At 36.5% G+C, this 15,323-nt stretch overlaps 1 protein-coding gene across 4 annotated transcripts in view; it reads right to left on the bottom strand.

Moving 5' to 3' along the window:
* Positions 1-15,323, bottom strand: part of stxbp5a (syntaxin binding protein 5a (tomosyn)) — a 105,853-nt gene that overhangs the window by 21,797 nt on the left and 68,733 nt on the right. For all 4 annotated transcript variants that reach the window (XM_028040391.1, XM_028040393.1, XM_028040392.1 and 1 more), the window contains exons 8-15: positions 11,258-11,381; positions 7,994-8,072; positions 7,074-7,228; positions 4,589-4,661; positions 4,229-4,376; positions 2,809-2,876; positions 1,769-1,809; positions 1,207-1,427 (exon numbers count right to left, since the gene is read on the bottom strand). In XM_028040391.1, coding sequence (XP_027896192.1) covers positions 1,207-1,427; positions 1,769-1,809; positions 2,809-2,876; positions 4,229-4,376; positions 4,589-4,661; positions 7,074-7,228; positions 7,994-8,072; positions 11,258-11,381 — 909 coding nt within the window. The remainder of the gene's footprint in view (positions 1-1,206; positions 1,428-1,768; positions 1,810-2,808; positions 2,877-4,228; positions 4,377-4,588; positions 4,662-7,073; positions 7,229-7,993; positions 8,073-11,257; positions 11,382-15,323) is intronic.

Genomic DNA, 15,323 nt, shown 5'->3' with positions numbered 1-15,323 from the left:
TGCATGTGTGTGGGCAGACTGAAAGTCAAAGAGGTCCTCTAATACTGAAATACTTTATTCCTTCTAAGTCCCACTCCAGGCTACCCCTTTGCAACCTCCGCCTTCGCAAAGATACACACAGCTCCTGAGCTCAAACACAATGCCGATAAGCTTTTCTCCTTGGCATTCTGTCAGCCTCATTAGCCCCATTGACATGTGGGAGTTTAGAGTGATCAGTGCCCTTCTTCAGATTCTCTCCCTCTCTCTGCTCTCTTCTTCACTCCTACAAGGTTGTATAGAAGTTTGGCCTTATGCAAAAAACAAATAAACAAAACAAAACAAAAAAAAAAAACACTTTTCCAGCAATATCCTCATATCTAGCCCTGATTCCACACTGCAGCATTTGTGAGGTGGGAGAAGAGTGTGTAAGTTTGATCAGGCTCTTTAAATTCATGAATGCTTTTTGAGGGTTTTAAATATTTATGACAAACAGTTCTGAACTTAAAAAAAAAGAGGGCATCAGTGAGATGCATCACAGCACTGCCCACACACTGTGATTGAAAAGAGCCAGGTGCAGCAACAGCACAGAGAATGGATTTAACTGCATTTGTTTTTATTCAGCTAAACACAGACTCCCACTGCACTGCCATTAACACTTAGGTTGCTATCAAAGAAGATTATAACGTTGCTTTAGCTTTGCTTGCTTCACTGCTGTCTGTTGGCATGGCAACCTTACTGCCTCTGAGTGTGTGTGTGTATTGTTTATATGCCTAAGCGTCTTAAATCGGGACAGGGACTGAGAGTCGAAAGCAAATCACAAGAAAACAAGGGTTGTGTTTGGTGATGGAGATTGTTTCAATTACCTTGTTTTGCTGAACACGGGTTTTCATTTTTTTGTTTTTTTTCCAGAAAATCAAAACTTTTCAAGACTCAGCTTTGCAGATCTTTTTGTCATTTATGTGCATTTCCAAATATAGAAGACTCAAGTTCTGCATGAATTTATGACAAACATATCTATGATGAGAAGGATTTAAATATTGATCTTGACAAAACAAAAAGTGGGAGAAGGAAAGAAAGAAGGAAGACATGGAAATAATGGAACTGATAATCCAATTCTTTTTCAAACTGTGTAGGAACTCTGTTGTGTCTGCGTACTTGCACTGCTACAACTGACTTTTTGAAAAGCAGAAAGCAACATTTAAAATAAAGGCAACAACTGGAACCCACCTGCACCACCTCAGTAGTTACTTCGAGCTTGCTGAAGCGGTAGATGATAACATTGGCTGACACTCCGGCCACACAGAGCATCCTGCTCTCAGGGCACCAGGCCATAATCTGAATGGCAAAGGGATCTTCGTCCGACACCTCAGTGCTGCCCTTGTCTTCCTTGGATCGGTTCCTGTCAAAAACCTTTGCCGTTTTTAGCTTATAGAGCACCTGGAGCATTACTGAAAAGGCCAAGAAAAAAAACATATAAGTTGCAGTGTCAGAAAGATAAAGACTCAGAACTGAACGAGGGCTTTATTCACTATATTCAATTCTGTGAGAACAAACCAAAAATAATCTATAACATCGAATATCTTAGATGTTCTCTCAACATCTAATGTACCAAAACAAAATTTTGGTACATTTTGGCTCAAATGTACCAAAATGTACAAACTTTTGGTACATTTGAGCCAAAATCTACCTCTTTGACTCAAAGTTTGGAAAAAGTTCTATTTTAACAAAATGATATTCTAAAAAATAAACAGAAAGCACGATGCTCAGATTAACAGTGGGAATGACGTACTTGCAGAAGCATCCCAGAACTTCACTGTTCCATCAGCATGACTGGAATAAAAAAAAAAAAAAAGACATTTTGTGGAAGAATAACAGGAAGAAAGTCAATACTGACAATCACAAAAACTCTAGCTAGAGGTTTGCCACAAATTGATAGGAGACAGGACCACTATCTGTAAGAAAGTGATCTGGTGAGATGAGGCTGAAACCAAACCTTTTGGCCTACATACAGAATAACGTGTGTGGTGGAAAAATAATGTGGCATATCATCCTAAGCATTTTTTTCCTATTTTAAAACATGATGCTGGCAGCCTTATGTTGTGAGGGTTGCTTTTTGTAAAACAGGAACATGGATGTTTTTTGCAGTTGAGTTTACTGTTGGAGCTAAATGCAGGGTAGTCCCTGAGTGAAACCTGTTGCAAAAGAGAGCGAGCGGGGGGAGGTTAATCTTTCCACAAGACAACTAAACATCTGTCCAGACCAACAATGGAATGATTAGATCACTGTATGTCAGAATGGTCAAATCCAGACCAACCAAAAATTTCACTGTGAATATGAGGCAATACTTTAGAAGCTTTATGCTGGAATGAAAGAAAGAAAAAAAAGTAATAAAAATAAGCATTCTGTCCTGTTTGAGATTTAAGGTTGTAATGAAAATAGAAATAAGAATTTATTGTTTGTCACTGTACATATGTACTATGAGATTAAATGTGATGAAAATGTGTAAAAAGGTTCATGGCATATTATTATTTTTTTCTTTCAATTTCACAAATGTTAATGTGGTTTGATTCATTGATTTTCATTCATTTATCCAGCCAGTCATAGAGGTGAACAGAAAGGAATAAGAGAAGAGTTCTTAGTGTCACCTGTGCAGTGTGACTGATCTGTTAGAAAACCCTGCTTCTGCTGAACGCATAAAAAAAAAATCTAACTTAGGAGGCCGCTGCGAAGGAAAATGTAAAAATCGTTCTTACTGAGTTGACCTAAAGAGTGCAGTTAAGGTGGACAATAATCGCAGCATCTCGTCAGTGACGGTGCTTTTCATCTTACCCGGTGATGATGATCTCGGAGTAGCTCTGTGTGCCCTGTCCCCAGTTTCCACCACTAATAGGCCACTCCTTGATGAAGAGAGGACACACACATTAGTTAACAGGTATGTCAATGAACAGCTGTCGCTGTACAAGCTACTTCTGCACAGAGATGTCATGATGAACGTCTCCATGTGTGAATTTACAGATGGTAACACGCAGCGAGTCTTTCGGCATCTCTCACAGTGTGTCTTGCAATAACACATTATGCACCTCTGTGAGAGATTGTGTGTGTGTCAGTGGGGGGTCAGGCTCTCAAGTCTTCGACACATACAAAGGTCACCAGTATGACTCATAGTGATCTTCATATGAGAAGGCCCCCCTGCAGCTCAGTGAAGCTTTTCTTCAGCAGAAAAAAAAATGAAGAAGAGGGTAGGCTGCCAGTTCAGGTCAGTGCATTCTGACATTTCCAACAGAAAGCCAAACAAGGCGACAAGGAAAAGAACATAAGCATACATAATGGCTGAAAGAGCAGGAGGGGGGTCTGTCTGGTATGATATAAGAAAGGAAGAAGAGAATGAGAGGAGACTGGAGGTGTGCAGAAAGAAAACTAGAATTGCTGAGCAGTAGTAGATTTATGCATATCTTGCTTTATGACGAAATTAATTAATATTACTTTAGTTATAATTAAATTGTTGAGATTTTGTTGGAGTTCAATTTGTAGTTACATAAAACTGCCCTTTATCCTTGCAACTTTATTGTTTTTGGAGTATGGCATAAAGGTTAGAGGGTGTTTCTTAAAAAATAATTTACATACATAATTTGTATATTATGAGTCAGTAAGGTATAAAGGGTAAAAATTAAAATCAGCACATTTTATAACTCCCTGGTTTGAAATAAAGTCTAAACTGCTACATCTATGAGTCTAAAATATTAACTGAGCGATGTAAATAGGTACATTTTTTCAATACTTGCTGATTACAACTAGACACAGTATAAAAATTGTAATTGGAAAACGTGATAAAACAAATTATTCTGTTCATTCTGGTTCAATTATTTTTCTCTAAATATATCAAATCCTTAATGAATTTTTTTTGTATTTACTCAGGTTTTCTTTGACTCCTAGTAAAATATGTCTCATGATCTGAAACAGTAAAGTGTGACAAAAAAAGAAAGTATACTGTATGTATAAGCAAATATAAAGGGGATAAGTGTCTTAAAGTCACTGTAAATGCTGCTTTACTGATTCATACAATATAAACGTACTGATTATACCGAGAATGAAAATGCATGTCCTGCAGATGTGTTGCCCACAGGATCTCTGTGATTTATTTTCCTTCTCTGAGGAGGCTTTTACAGTTATGTTTTTCCTTCTTCTCTTTGATATTGAACAAAGAAAGAGGCCTTTATCAATGAGATGTGGTAGCTGTTCTTTACGGTACCTTTTTGCTGTAACCCTGTCGCTTTTGCCGCGAACCAACAGAGTAAAGTGCAGGAATCAGGTCCACAGGGCAGTCGGCAAAGTACTCACAGCAGGTCACAGGAGACTCGTGGATCGTTAGAGGATATGGGTTCTCGAATATGGGGTAACTGTTAACAAGAATGGAACAAACACTGATCACACAACTTGTTATGCATGAAGTGTTTCCACATTAACAGAAGTGGTAAATGCTTGCTTTATGTACATTACATTTTGGAATATGACAAGAAAAAAGAACAATAAATGGAAACAGAGATTCTCCCAGGTCAACTTTAGTGGTTAAAGCAGCGTTAACTAATGTAGTTAAGAAAGTAAGACTTACCCATTTTGTGCAAGGTCGATCACCACTAAATCTTTTTCTAACAGGACCACCACAGCATAAGGCTCCTGAAAATCTGTAAAAGTTAACAGATATAATCATTTATTAAACACTTGGGAGAACTCCCCTGATTCTTACAAACCACATAAAAAAATTGTCATAGAAAATTCAAACTGGATCAGTCTGTGTTTTATCTGGATAACCCGTCTTGAAAAGAGTTTCAGAAATTTTGATTATAGATTTTTATGAAAACATGTAATCTATGGACAATTCACAGGCCCAACATTATAGCTAATATACCGGCACCCCATTCAAGCTTGTTTTTGTAGTGAATGTATGCAAATATTTAATCTTTAGAGACAACAGCGATCACTAAGCTGTTCCTTGCTGACAGCTGCTTAATGACATCAGCCTAGAGTTATGAGCCTATTTTTAGGGGACCTTGAAAAAGTTTATTTTTTCCTTTTTTTCTTATAAAGGAATAAAAGCACAAACCTGTCTTTTTAGCATTAAGTTGCTTTTTGGCTTCAAGCTTTCTCTAAACCTTATAATAAATTGGTAACACTTTATTTGAAGGGGTGTCCATAAGACTGACATAAACTATCATAAACATGACATAACACCTGTCATGAACATGCAAAGGTGCACTAAAGGTTGCATTAAAAGTTCATTAAAAGTGTAAATTTTGCATGAATCAGTAAATAATGTTACTTTTAATGCAAAGCTCCATTAAAACTTGCATTAAAAGTCAATTAAATGCATCAACTTTGCATTAAAAAAGTCATTATTCACCAAATGACACTTCATACAATAGTCTTAAGCATTCCTTTAGACTCCTACATATTCATGACAGGTGTTGTGTCATGTGCAAGACAGTGTCATGTCAGTCTTATACAGGTAAGCTTCTAATAAAGTGTTACCTTCAAATCTAAGTAGTATTGCATTGTAGGTTCATTTTCATCATAGGTACATCTGCTTGTTACACTGGAATGTCTGAAATGGAGGTAGCTTTACAAACATTTCCACTTAAAAAAGTAAGTGGAAATCCAAAGATACTGGGTTTCCATATTTTCTGAAGTATAACATTGATAATGATTGTCATCCTGGAATTAGTTCAAGTTATACATGTTATATAAAAAAAGGTAAATCAGACAAGTAAAAAGTATAAAATAGGAATGTTCTGAGTGGCTTGATCAAGGTTGCAGTCCAACAAAAAACATTTTTAAATGTTTGTTTTTGAACTTCTTGTACTTCTTTGGAATTATATGCAAATTTCATCCATAATATTACCAAAAACCTGTGTGGTTGTTTATAAAATTTCCATGTTCATAATATGAAAAATGTTAGAAAGGCTATGCAAATCAGTTTGAAGACAAGAGAAGGCCATTCCTGACAATATAAGTGTTTTAATTTAAAAGTGAACTTTTTCTGTAATTCTTATCTGAATGTAAAATGAGTTATGGTACCAACAAAATGATCAATGAGTCAAAACAGAAGTAACATGCTTCTGCAAATTGCTCTGCATGAAGAAATAATGTCAACAGGAGCAAAATTTAAACTGATTAAAGACTGGCTGAAGGTTTTGAGTCAGATATATTCAGGAATAAATGACAATTTTTTAGATTTTAGTTGAGTTCTCATCAGAGCACATTAAATTTGGTTAATAGAGCAATGTTTTAATGCTGACCTGTTTGGCTGTGCAAGGAGAATATTAATGAATATTTACAGGATCAGAGTGACACATGAACATCAACAACAACAAAAAAAAACTATGTTAATGACTATTGGGCCATGCCAGAAGAAACATGTCTTTTGTATGCGTATAAATGCATGGGACTGTGGAAGCCATTTATTTTCACCCTCCAGTGTTATTACATTTAGGAATACTGCATGTTCTGAAGCCAATTGTTGTACCGTATAAACAGATGCTGCAATTTAATGAGGATTTAAGTGCACACAATCATACACTATCAGCAGACATGTCTCGTGCAGCAACAGAAACCCAGTTGTGACCATCACCAGATAAAAAGCAGTGGATGGTGCTATCAGGTTCCCAGCGATTTAATGAACTGTTACATAATCTACTAATCCTCCCTCAAACTGTACATGTGGCACATTACATAGCAGCAGAGATTACACCCAGGATTACACACATTCAGCACCCCATGTCGTTTAGCAAAGGCTGGACTTGTTTAAACTGTTGACGCACCAGCATTGGAAAGAAGATCATTTAATTCTGATGGAAGCCTTTTATGTACGAAGGTATGAAATTAAAATGTAATGTAATATTTTGTTGTTCAGATAATGAAAGAGAGGTAGAATCCATTCCGTTGGGAAATTTATTGCAAAAAGCAGTAACACAACGCTACAAGCAATCTGACATAATTAAAAAAGGATTGAAGTATGTGTGTGTGTTTGAATCCACAAGGAGCATGAAAATACTGCTTACAGATGTGCCGAAAGTTTGCCAATTTTGACCAAAACTTACCATTAGGATATGGTGTCTCACATAGCGTGAGGAAGTCTACGATAGGATAATCCATCTCCAACACAGCAATACTCTTTCCATGCATAACTGTCAGACATGGCCTCCGTCCCACCGTGTCGTAGGACAGACCACCAGAGAATATAATGAAAGGGTCCCTGGATATTATAAGAAGAAGCATAGTAACAATATTTCAACAAAATATTGCAACAGTTTGAATATATGTTAATCATGATGCCTGTATCAAGATGTACCAATATTTTTAATAAATCAATACATTTATAGATCCCAATCTAAGTGCAGAGCCAACTAGTTTCTCACTCTATAACTAGCATAGAGTAACTGCTATGCCTTTACCCCACCTGTTGCGGCACGTTGCTGCTCAGCTGGTTGAAAGAAAGCTGCTACACGTTTTCTATGTTTGCAACAATAATGGATGGAAATATTTCCCTTAGGAAAAACCACAATCATGTTGTGAAAGCTACTGAGCAAACCTTGTCACTCTTGTTAAGGTAAGTGCATTTTTAAAACTGACCAGCTATTCCTGATATGTCTGTCCAGAGGTTTTCTGCAAGATTGTCAATAACATTAGTCACCTTAATAATAGGTAATTAAAAAAAACTTCAGGTTATAGTGAAAATCTCAAATATAAATACATAGACAAATAGAGGTTTAAGTATTTTAAACATTGCATATTTAACAAACTGGGTACATATTATTAAAGTCACACTGCTGCACTGTGCCATAATTGGTTTAGCTAAAGAGAAACATATTTTTTTCAAAAACTTTATTCTATAAAACTTTACTAAGCTGGCAAATTCAGCTTAGTAGCTTTTAACCCATGTTAATGAACTTGCTGTGTTATTTGTCAACTGTGTACACTATTTTTGAAAAAAAATTCTTGTATGTAAGAGGGAGCCTACCCATTTCTCGTTGTTTTATATTCCACTTTAAGAATGGGTTTACACGGCTCTGGCTTCTTTCCATCCTTGGGCTGTTTTCCTAAAATAGAACAAACAGAAGTTACTTTACTTTGCCCGTTGCTTTCTCTTCTCCTCCTCTCTTCGTGTTTCTCGTCATTTAATTTTCCCCCTGAAGCAACACTTAAAACGCTGGGCTGAACAGTCGTAACAGCAACAGAAGACTTCTACAACAGAGGAGAGGAAGACAACGATGGATATTTGCAGAGGTCTGATGTTTGTTGGTGGTTCTGCCGAAACAATCAATTTAAACCTCAGGGGTTTTCGAGTGTATAGGAAATTCAAATGTATTTAGATTTTTTTATAACGATAAGACATTGAACATAATGACTCCTGATGTTTCAAGGTGATCCCTCCTGCAGGGTGTACAGAGCAAATCTGTTTAAAATAAAGAACACTTTTAATAACGGATATCAAAAAAGACAATTAAGGGGAGACTTAAAAGCCTTACTTAAATCAGTCAAAGGAATTTGCATAATTGCCCATTAAATACCAAAGTAATTACGTATGAAGCAGTGAGGGAAACAACTAATTAAAAAGCTGGTGTGGTGAAATCCTTTCTGCATTTCCTTGCATACAAAAACAGCTTGAAAAGTCTAACTTTTTCCCTTTGGTTTAATTACTGCCTTTGTTCTCATCTAGACTCTCTTGCTCTCCGACTTGTTGACACTCTCACACAATCTGCCCCTTTTGCTGAGGTCCAGAAACTGTCAAGGTGTTCTGTGTGAATATGTGATGCAGGGAGGCAGAGAGGTATGAAGTGAAACATCTTCACACGAGTAGAACGACATAAACAGAGCCACAGCAATAGATTGCATGTATTAAGGTACGAGCTACAGCGAAGAGAGGCAGATTATAACCGAGCTGACAACAGAACCTCTAATTGAAACTGCAAGGGAATCATGAGCAGACAAATACGTGGAGGAATGCTTTCAGTGAGAATGCATCTAACAAAATGCATGATGCATGTTTAATGGACAGCTTGGATTTTGAAAGAAAGAAAAAGAACAAAATCAATGACTATGTCCATTTTTAACCAAAGGGGTATTATTTTTTTTAGACAAAATAGATTAAATAAATAGATATGTTTGAAAAATAGGATATATTTAGACAATTTTGTAAAAATGTTAAAATATCTTAATACAGCAAGTTCTATGAATAAGTTGTGTACATCATTTCCGAAGTTAAACAACAAGTAATCAGGACCATCAAGGTTTTCAGATGTGGGGAGCCTAAATTAAAAAAAATAATAATAATATTTTTATGACAATGCCTTTTAGCATTATTTTAAAGTAATGAGATATTCTTCTCTAGGATAAAAAGATAAACAATTTTCCCCTTTGAAAATAAATACTGCCATTTTGCATAGGGTAAAAACTAGCCAATCAACAATCCTTTTTGCAATAACTGGATAAAGTTCTCCAACTTGGGAAAATGTTATCTTGATCCATCGGAAGTGTTCTAGCTACTCTAGACCTGAAAATGCTATTTAGGGAAACAAAATTGTTGCAGATTATTAAGTAAAAAACTATAATCAGCAACAATCAGAACTAAATCATGAAATATAAACTTTGTTCAAAATGGTTGCCTCATAAATGCAATTCTTTCAGTCCTGAATTTGCTAGTCTTTGGGTTGTTTGCAACAAGAGAGATTGAAAACAGCTCAAAGGCTTTTTTTTTTTGCTTCAGGAAATTCTGCTGATGAACTACATCTGTGGAGCAAAAGGGCTGCATGGAAAAGCAAAAATTTAGTTACAGGGGAATTGGGTAGTGTGGATGAGGACAAAAGAACCAGCTAAGTAACTCCTAGGCATTTCAGTTCATGTTCCCCAGGTAACATTTAGCAGGGAATCCTGCTATGGGAGTCCATGAATGTGGTGATGTTGTGTATGAAGAATGTACTGCCTGTGCTTCTTTTCATTTGCTTTCATTCTTGCTGGGAAGAAGTAGCATTATTCTGACATGACATCTACTGCTTAAGAGGGGGCCTGCAGTGAGTGCAGCACACAATGGATGAACAGTCCATCTACTACGATGATGTTACAACTCTCTCTTTCCATTGCAAATATTGACCTGATAATTGTATTTTTGATGAAAATGACACAAGAGTGTCTCTCATGACCAAAATATAATTATGTGTTACCTGCCATCACAGGCTTGAAAATAAACAATGAAATTAGTTTAAGCTAAAATGTGAAAAAAATGTGCAAAATGTTTTATAACAAATGAAACATGGCAGCACACAACATAGAAAAATGAGCTGAAACAGGACTAACTGGATATGGAAGAATCTGTGATCAGCTGTGATAATATATAACAATTCCTGTGCACGCTATCATATTGACCCTAAAAAGGTCATTACATAATAGATAAATTTCCAGGAAAAAAGACACAACTTTTATGGATGATATGTTGGTTCTATAACAGAATTGAAATGCAAATAACCCTTTGCTCATGACATTATTTAATTTATGCTTATATTACAAATAGCAACAGGGCATCACAGGCCTTTCTGGACAGAGAGTAATAACAAATACAGTGGAAGCTCTAAATATGAAGGCTTCCGAAAGAAAATTTTCTGAAAACAAATGTTTAGATTGTACTGCATGTGATCCAGGGCGTGGGAAGACTGCTGCACGGCTCCCAAGAGCCTGAACTCTTCCTACCATTTTGAAACTCAGGTCCAGAAGCAATTGTCTATAAACTGTTTTTAAAGCTCTTTGAATTATCTTGGCCTTGCGATGGACTGGCGATCTGTCCATGGTGTACCCCACCTCTCTCCCCTTGACAGAGATAGGCACGAGTACCCCTACTGACCCCAATGGGTGTAAGATGGATGGATGGATTGTCTTGTGTATGAAAGGAGTCACATATTTAAAGTTTCACTGCGCATCTGTATAATGTTTAGAAGGCTACATCTTAGGAAAAGCATGCTGCCATAAATCCATATTGTATGTTAATGTATTATTGGTAGATATTAATTTCCTATTGAAATTTTGAACATTATACCAATTGGTATTTGTCACTAGTTGAATCTAATATTAAAAACTAAAACCGACATACATATTTCCTTATGATGAATGGATCATAAAGTTGTTAACTCCAGGTTTCTGGAGAGTCCCACAGAGCATGTGTTAGTAACAAAATATTAAATAGGTGGGTGATGTTGTGAATGAAGACGGAGCTTGTGGATCTTCATCCCCTTACCATGCGGTGTGATTGTCTGTATGGGTTTTCCTTGGCCTCTGATGTTCCATATGGTCAGAGTTCCATCTGAATGACTGCAAATGAACTGTTTTCCCTCATGATGCCAGGCAACTGAGTGGATAGCCTAAGAAATTACAGACAGAAAGGCAGAGAGAATGGGGGAGGTCAGGGGAAAGTGGTTGAACAGGATAAGAACATCATGTGCCACCATGTCCCTTACGCCACACGTTTGCTGCAGTGCTGAAGCCATACGGTACACGTTACTTGTAAGTGGTTTAAGAGCCTGTGACTGTGTGTTCATGGACAGATGGTAGATGTGAGAAAAAAAGAATGCCTTGACTTCTGAATTGTTATTATGGTATGCTACAGTCAGAAGAGTATTTTAAGAGCCATTTCTTGATCATGATGAAATGATCAAGATATGGGCTTATAGGTTATTATTAGGATTTCACATCATACATGTAAAACATGCTTGAAGTAAGAGAAAGATCTTCTGTATGAAATAAGAGCACATCACATACAATATTTTACATTTCAACATTTTGTATTTGAACTATTACATGTAAGAGGTTTAAAGCGACAGTAAAAAGATTACCAGTTAAGTTTTGTGTTTCAAGTTTAAAAACTCAAAACTATCACATTAAAAAAATATTTGTTAATGCATTCATTTCCTCTTATATCATTAATCATAACTGTTGTGGCGTGTCTAGCTTACATAGTTTGCTGAATTTTAAGAAAATAACTACAACTGAAAAGGGAAAATGCTTGTGTTCATACCACACCAGTGGGTAATGTTTGTCCTTTTTCATTTATATAAATCTTGCTGTGTTAAATTTCAAAAGGAACATATCCATTCAGAGAAAACAAACAAAAAGAAAATCTAACCCCCTCAGTTTTTTCACTTATTCTAAACCAAAACGAACAATCTTATTTTGAAAATCTCCATAACAACCACCCAGTGTCAGAGTGTTTGTAGATCCGTAACAGATTTAAACATTTAAAAACAGCTACATACATGTTTACAACTATTATCAGGAAAAAAAATAACTGCAGCATTTTCTTTAACATGAGTGAATTTCACAGTAGTAAATTCAGTTAACTCAACATGATTCAGAATTAAACACACTCATCTACAGGAGGTCTCATAGCTGAGGTCATAAGAGGGCAGAAACCAAGCAATGAAGTCAAAGGAACTGTGTTTTGACCACTGAGACTGGATGGTGTCAAAGCAAGGATCTGGGCAAGAAAGACGACGTTTTGGCAGAAGGACTGTCCACAAAAATTGAATGATCTCAATTTGTGGATATGGCAGCAACCACTAGGATGCTGCCATATATGACCACCCCACCAAATTGTGCAGCAAGGAGAAAAAGGGCACTGATCAGCGACATGACCAATAATCCAGTGGTCACACAGGCAGAGCTTGTGTGTTAGCTTATACACTAATTTTAACATACTGAACGGAGTAAGTCCATGTTACTCAACATGCTTGTGACTCCCCACATGCTATTGAGCACATTGTAGCTTACTTTAGCATTGATGCTAATTTTTAGCATCAGAATGCGGGGGTCCAACCAACGGGTACACTTTGGCAGGCCCCGTTTAAATTTCTTAAGAAATGTTCTAGTTCTACAAATGCTATTATCTTACACTGGAGACACTATTCATTCTTTATAAATTTAATGAATTAGTGTTAGCTCAACACAGAAAATGGATTTGCAGCTCACAATACCAAAGCTTCTTTTTAAATGCATTTATTTTTAAGCGTTGTTAGGGAGTAAACACAGATTTACACAATAGGATATCCTTTAAGTCAAGGAAAGAGTCTAATTGATCCAAAACAGCATGTAGAGTTATTTTCAAACATGATTCCTTAACATGTTGTCTAATATCTAGTGATATTTGCTTATGGAATTTCCCTGTTTCCTTTGTATGAAGATTTGTTGTGCGTGGAAAAAGTGGTGGGTTCAGTGAGCTGCAGCCAATGAAGAAAAATGGGCTTGTCATTAATTCGCCACAAATGAATCACTGGAGTGCTGCGCCAAATGGCATTGATGTACTCCTGTAGGTGTCCTGAATGAAGTGTGAAGAAATTTTCCATTTTGCAAAATGTATCTGGACTACACGGTTTTGAAATAGTCCAAGTTATCCATGACTAATTCACCTGTTTCTTCAAACATTCAGAGCAGATTTTTTTTTTTTTTTTTTTGCAATCCGAATTTCATGATGACACTGGGAATGGTGAACACTTTAAAGATATTTCATTTAAACTTATTTGTAAACAATTTCTTTTAAATTCAAATTTGCAAACTATAACAAAGCAACTGATCAAACAAGTGTTATAAACATTATACATTTAATGAGATTGACTCTTAAAGACAAGGCATCAAAATGAAAGATCTAACAAAAATCAATTATATTTCCATTACCAAGATCCTTCATTCACACCATCAATAGTTTCCTGACAGCAACAACCCTTCAGAGTTCTAAAAGTCTGTTCATTTTTGACAGTCCCAATAGGGGACAATCCACTATGCTTAATTGGAGAATGAACAGGGTAATTAAAACACATGGTACTCATCAAATCAAACAATACCAATTAAAAAGACTAATTTCATGATTTATCACATTAGGCTTGTTTCCACAGATTGGTCTTTAGGGAAGAGAGAATACAGTCAACACTCATTATAGTCACAGGATTGCACCACACACTCAGACACCCGCACTTACAGCAAAGCTAATAAGCACAAATTAATATTGCCAAAAGAAACCAGATGCAGGGCACAGACGTCAATATCCCAGCCTTAGCTGGAGTATCATCTGGCAGCATTGTATCATGCTGGGACCCATAGGAGCTCTAAAGTACCACATACACAAACGTCTCGTTCAATCACTTCAGAGTACAATAGGCTGACCAAGAAAATGACTTTGTGTTCTTTTTCTCTTTTGCTTTTAAAGACTTTTTCCATCCCTCACAAGACTGTAAAGGTTAGTCAGGTAGAAATAATAAGATTCCGAAGAATCCATTTTATTTTATTTTTTCTAAATTAGGATCACATACTAACCCTAACCCAACAAAAAGGTGGCTTTAGTAATAAGAAAAGAAGATGCACATTGGGTGGACTGAATACACAGGTTAACATGTTTTTTTTTACCCCTCCAGGGGGTCTTTTGTGGGCTCTAGTGTCCCCCATGTGACAGTAGGCTGACAGGAAACAGGGAAGTAGAGGGGGGAAGACATGCGGCAAATGTCGTCGGGTCCGGGAGTCGAACCCGCGACGGCCGCGTCGAGGACCCAAGGCCTCCAAATACGGGCCGCGCCAACCTCCACGTCACGCCCAGATTAACATATTTTAAGATAATTTTTTTTAGTTCATTTTGACTTACAATAATTAAAGAATCAAAAGATTTTAGACTTTTGAACAAAAAATTGGCACTTTACATAAAACCAATAAAAATGCATTTTCAATACATACATCTACTGATGTATTACCAGTTAAGGTAAGCCACAAAACCTGGATGTTTTACATGCAAACCTGTTAATATGGAAAGCTTAGCTAAAGAAAAAACTCTGGTAGAAAAAATTCCACAAGTAAAATCCTTTACAAGTTTGTGGAGCAAAGCTCAATTTAGAAACTGAATGGATTCGCCCAAGGCAAGGACTTTGGCTGGAGCTAGAGACAATGTCAGAAGCATCTTATTTGGGCTAAGAAGAATAAGAACCATACTATTCCTGAGCTGTCCAAAGTCTGTCCTTTGGATGAAAGTAATTTTTGAATTTTGTTGCTAATGAAGTCTCAGAGCCTGGTACTGAAAACCATGTTATGTGCTGCTGTAGGTACACTATCTTTTATCAGGTCAGCAAAGCGGTCTAGGAGGAAATTTTTGAGAACTTCATATTTCCCTCTTTTTACAAGAAAGGGGAATCATTAATTGCCACAGTAGTTTTATGGTAACTGTGAGGTGGTGTTTTTCTTTTTTTTATTTTGCAAATTTCCTTTAAAATTTGACTCATAATTTAAGGTGACCTTTAAAGGTGCCTATGAAATGTATAGTTAATAAGCTT

Source organism: Xiphophorus couchianus, chromosome 15, assembly GCF_001444195.1.
Source record: "Xiphophorus couchianus chromosome 15, X_couchianus-1.0, whole genome shotgun sequence".
NCBI lineage: Eukaryota > Metazoa > Chordata > Actinopteri > Cyprinodontiformes > Poeciliidae > Xiphophorus > Xiphophorus couchianus.
Note: the sequence above shows the minus strand (reverse complement) of the source record. Positions and strands in the feature narration are given on the sequence as shown.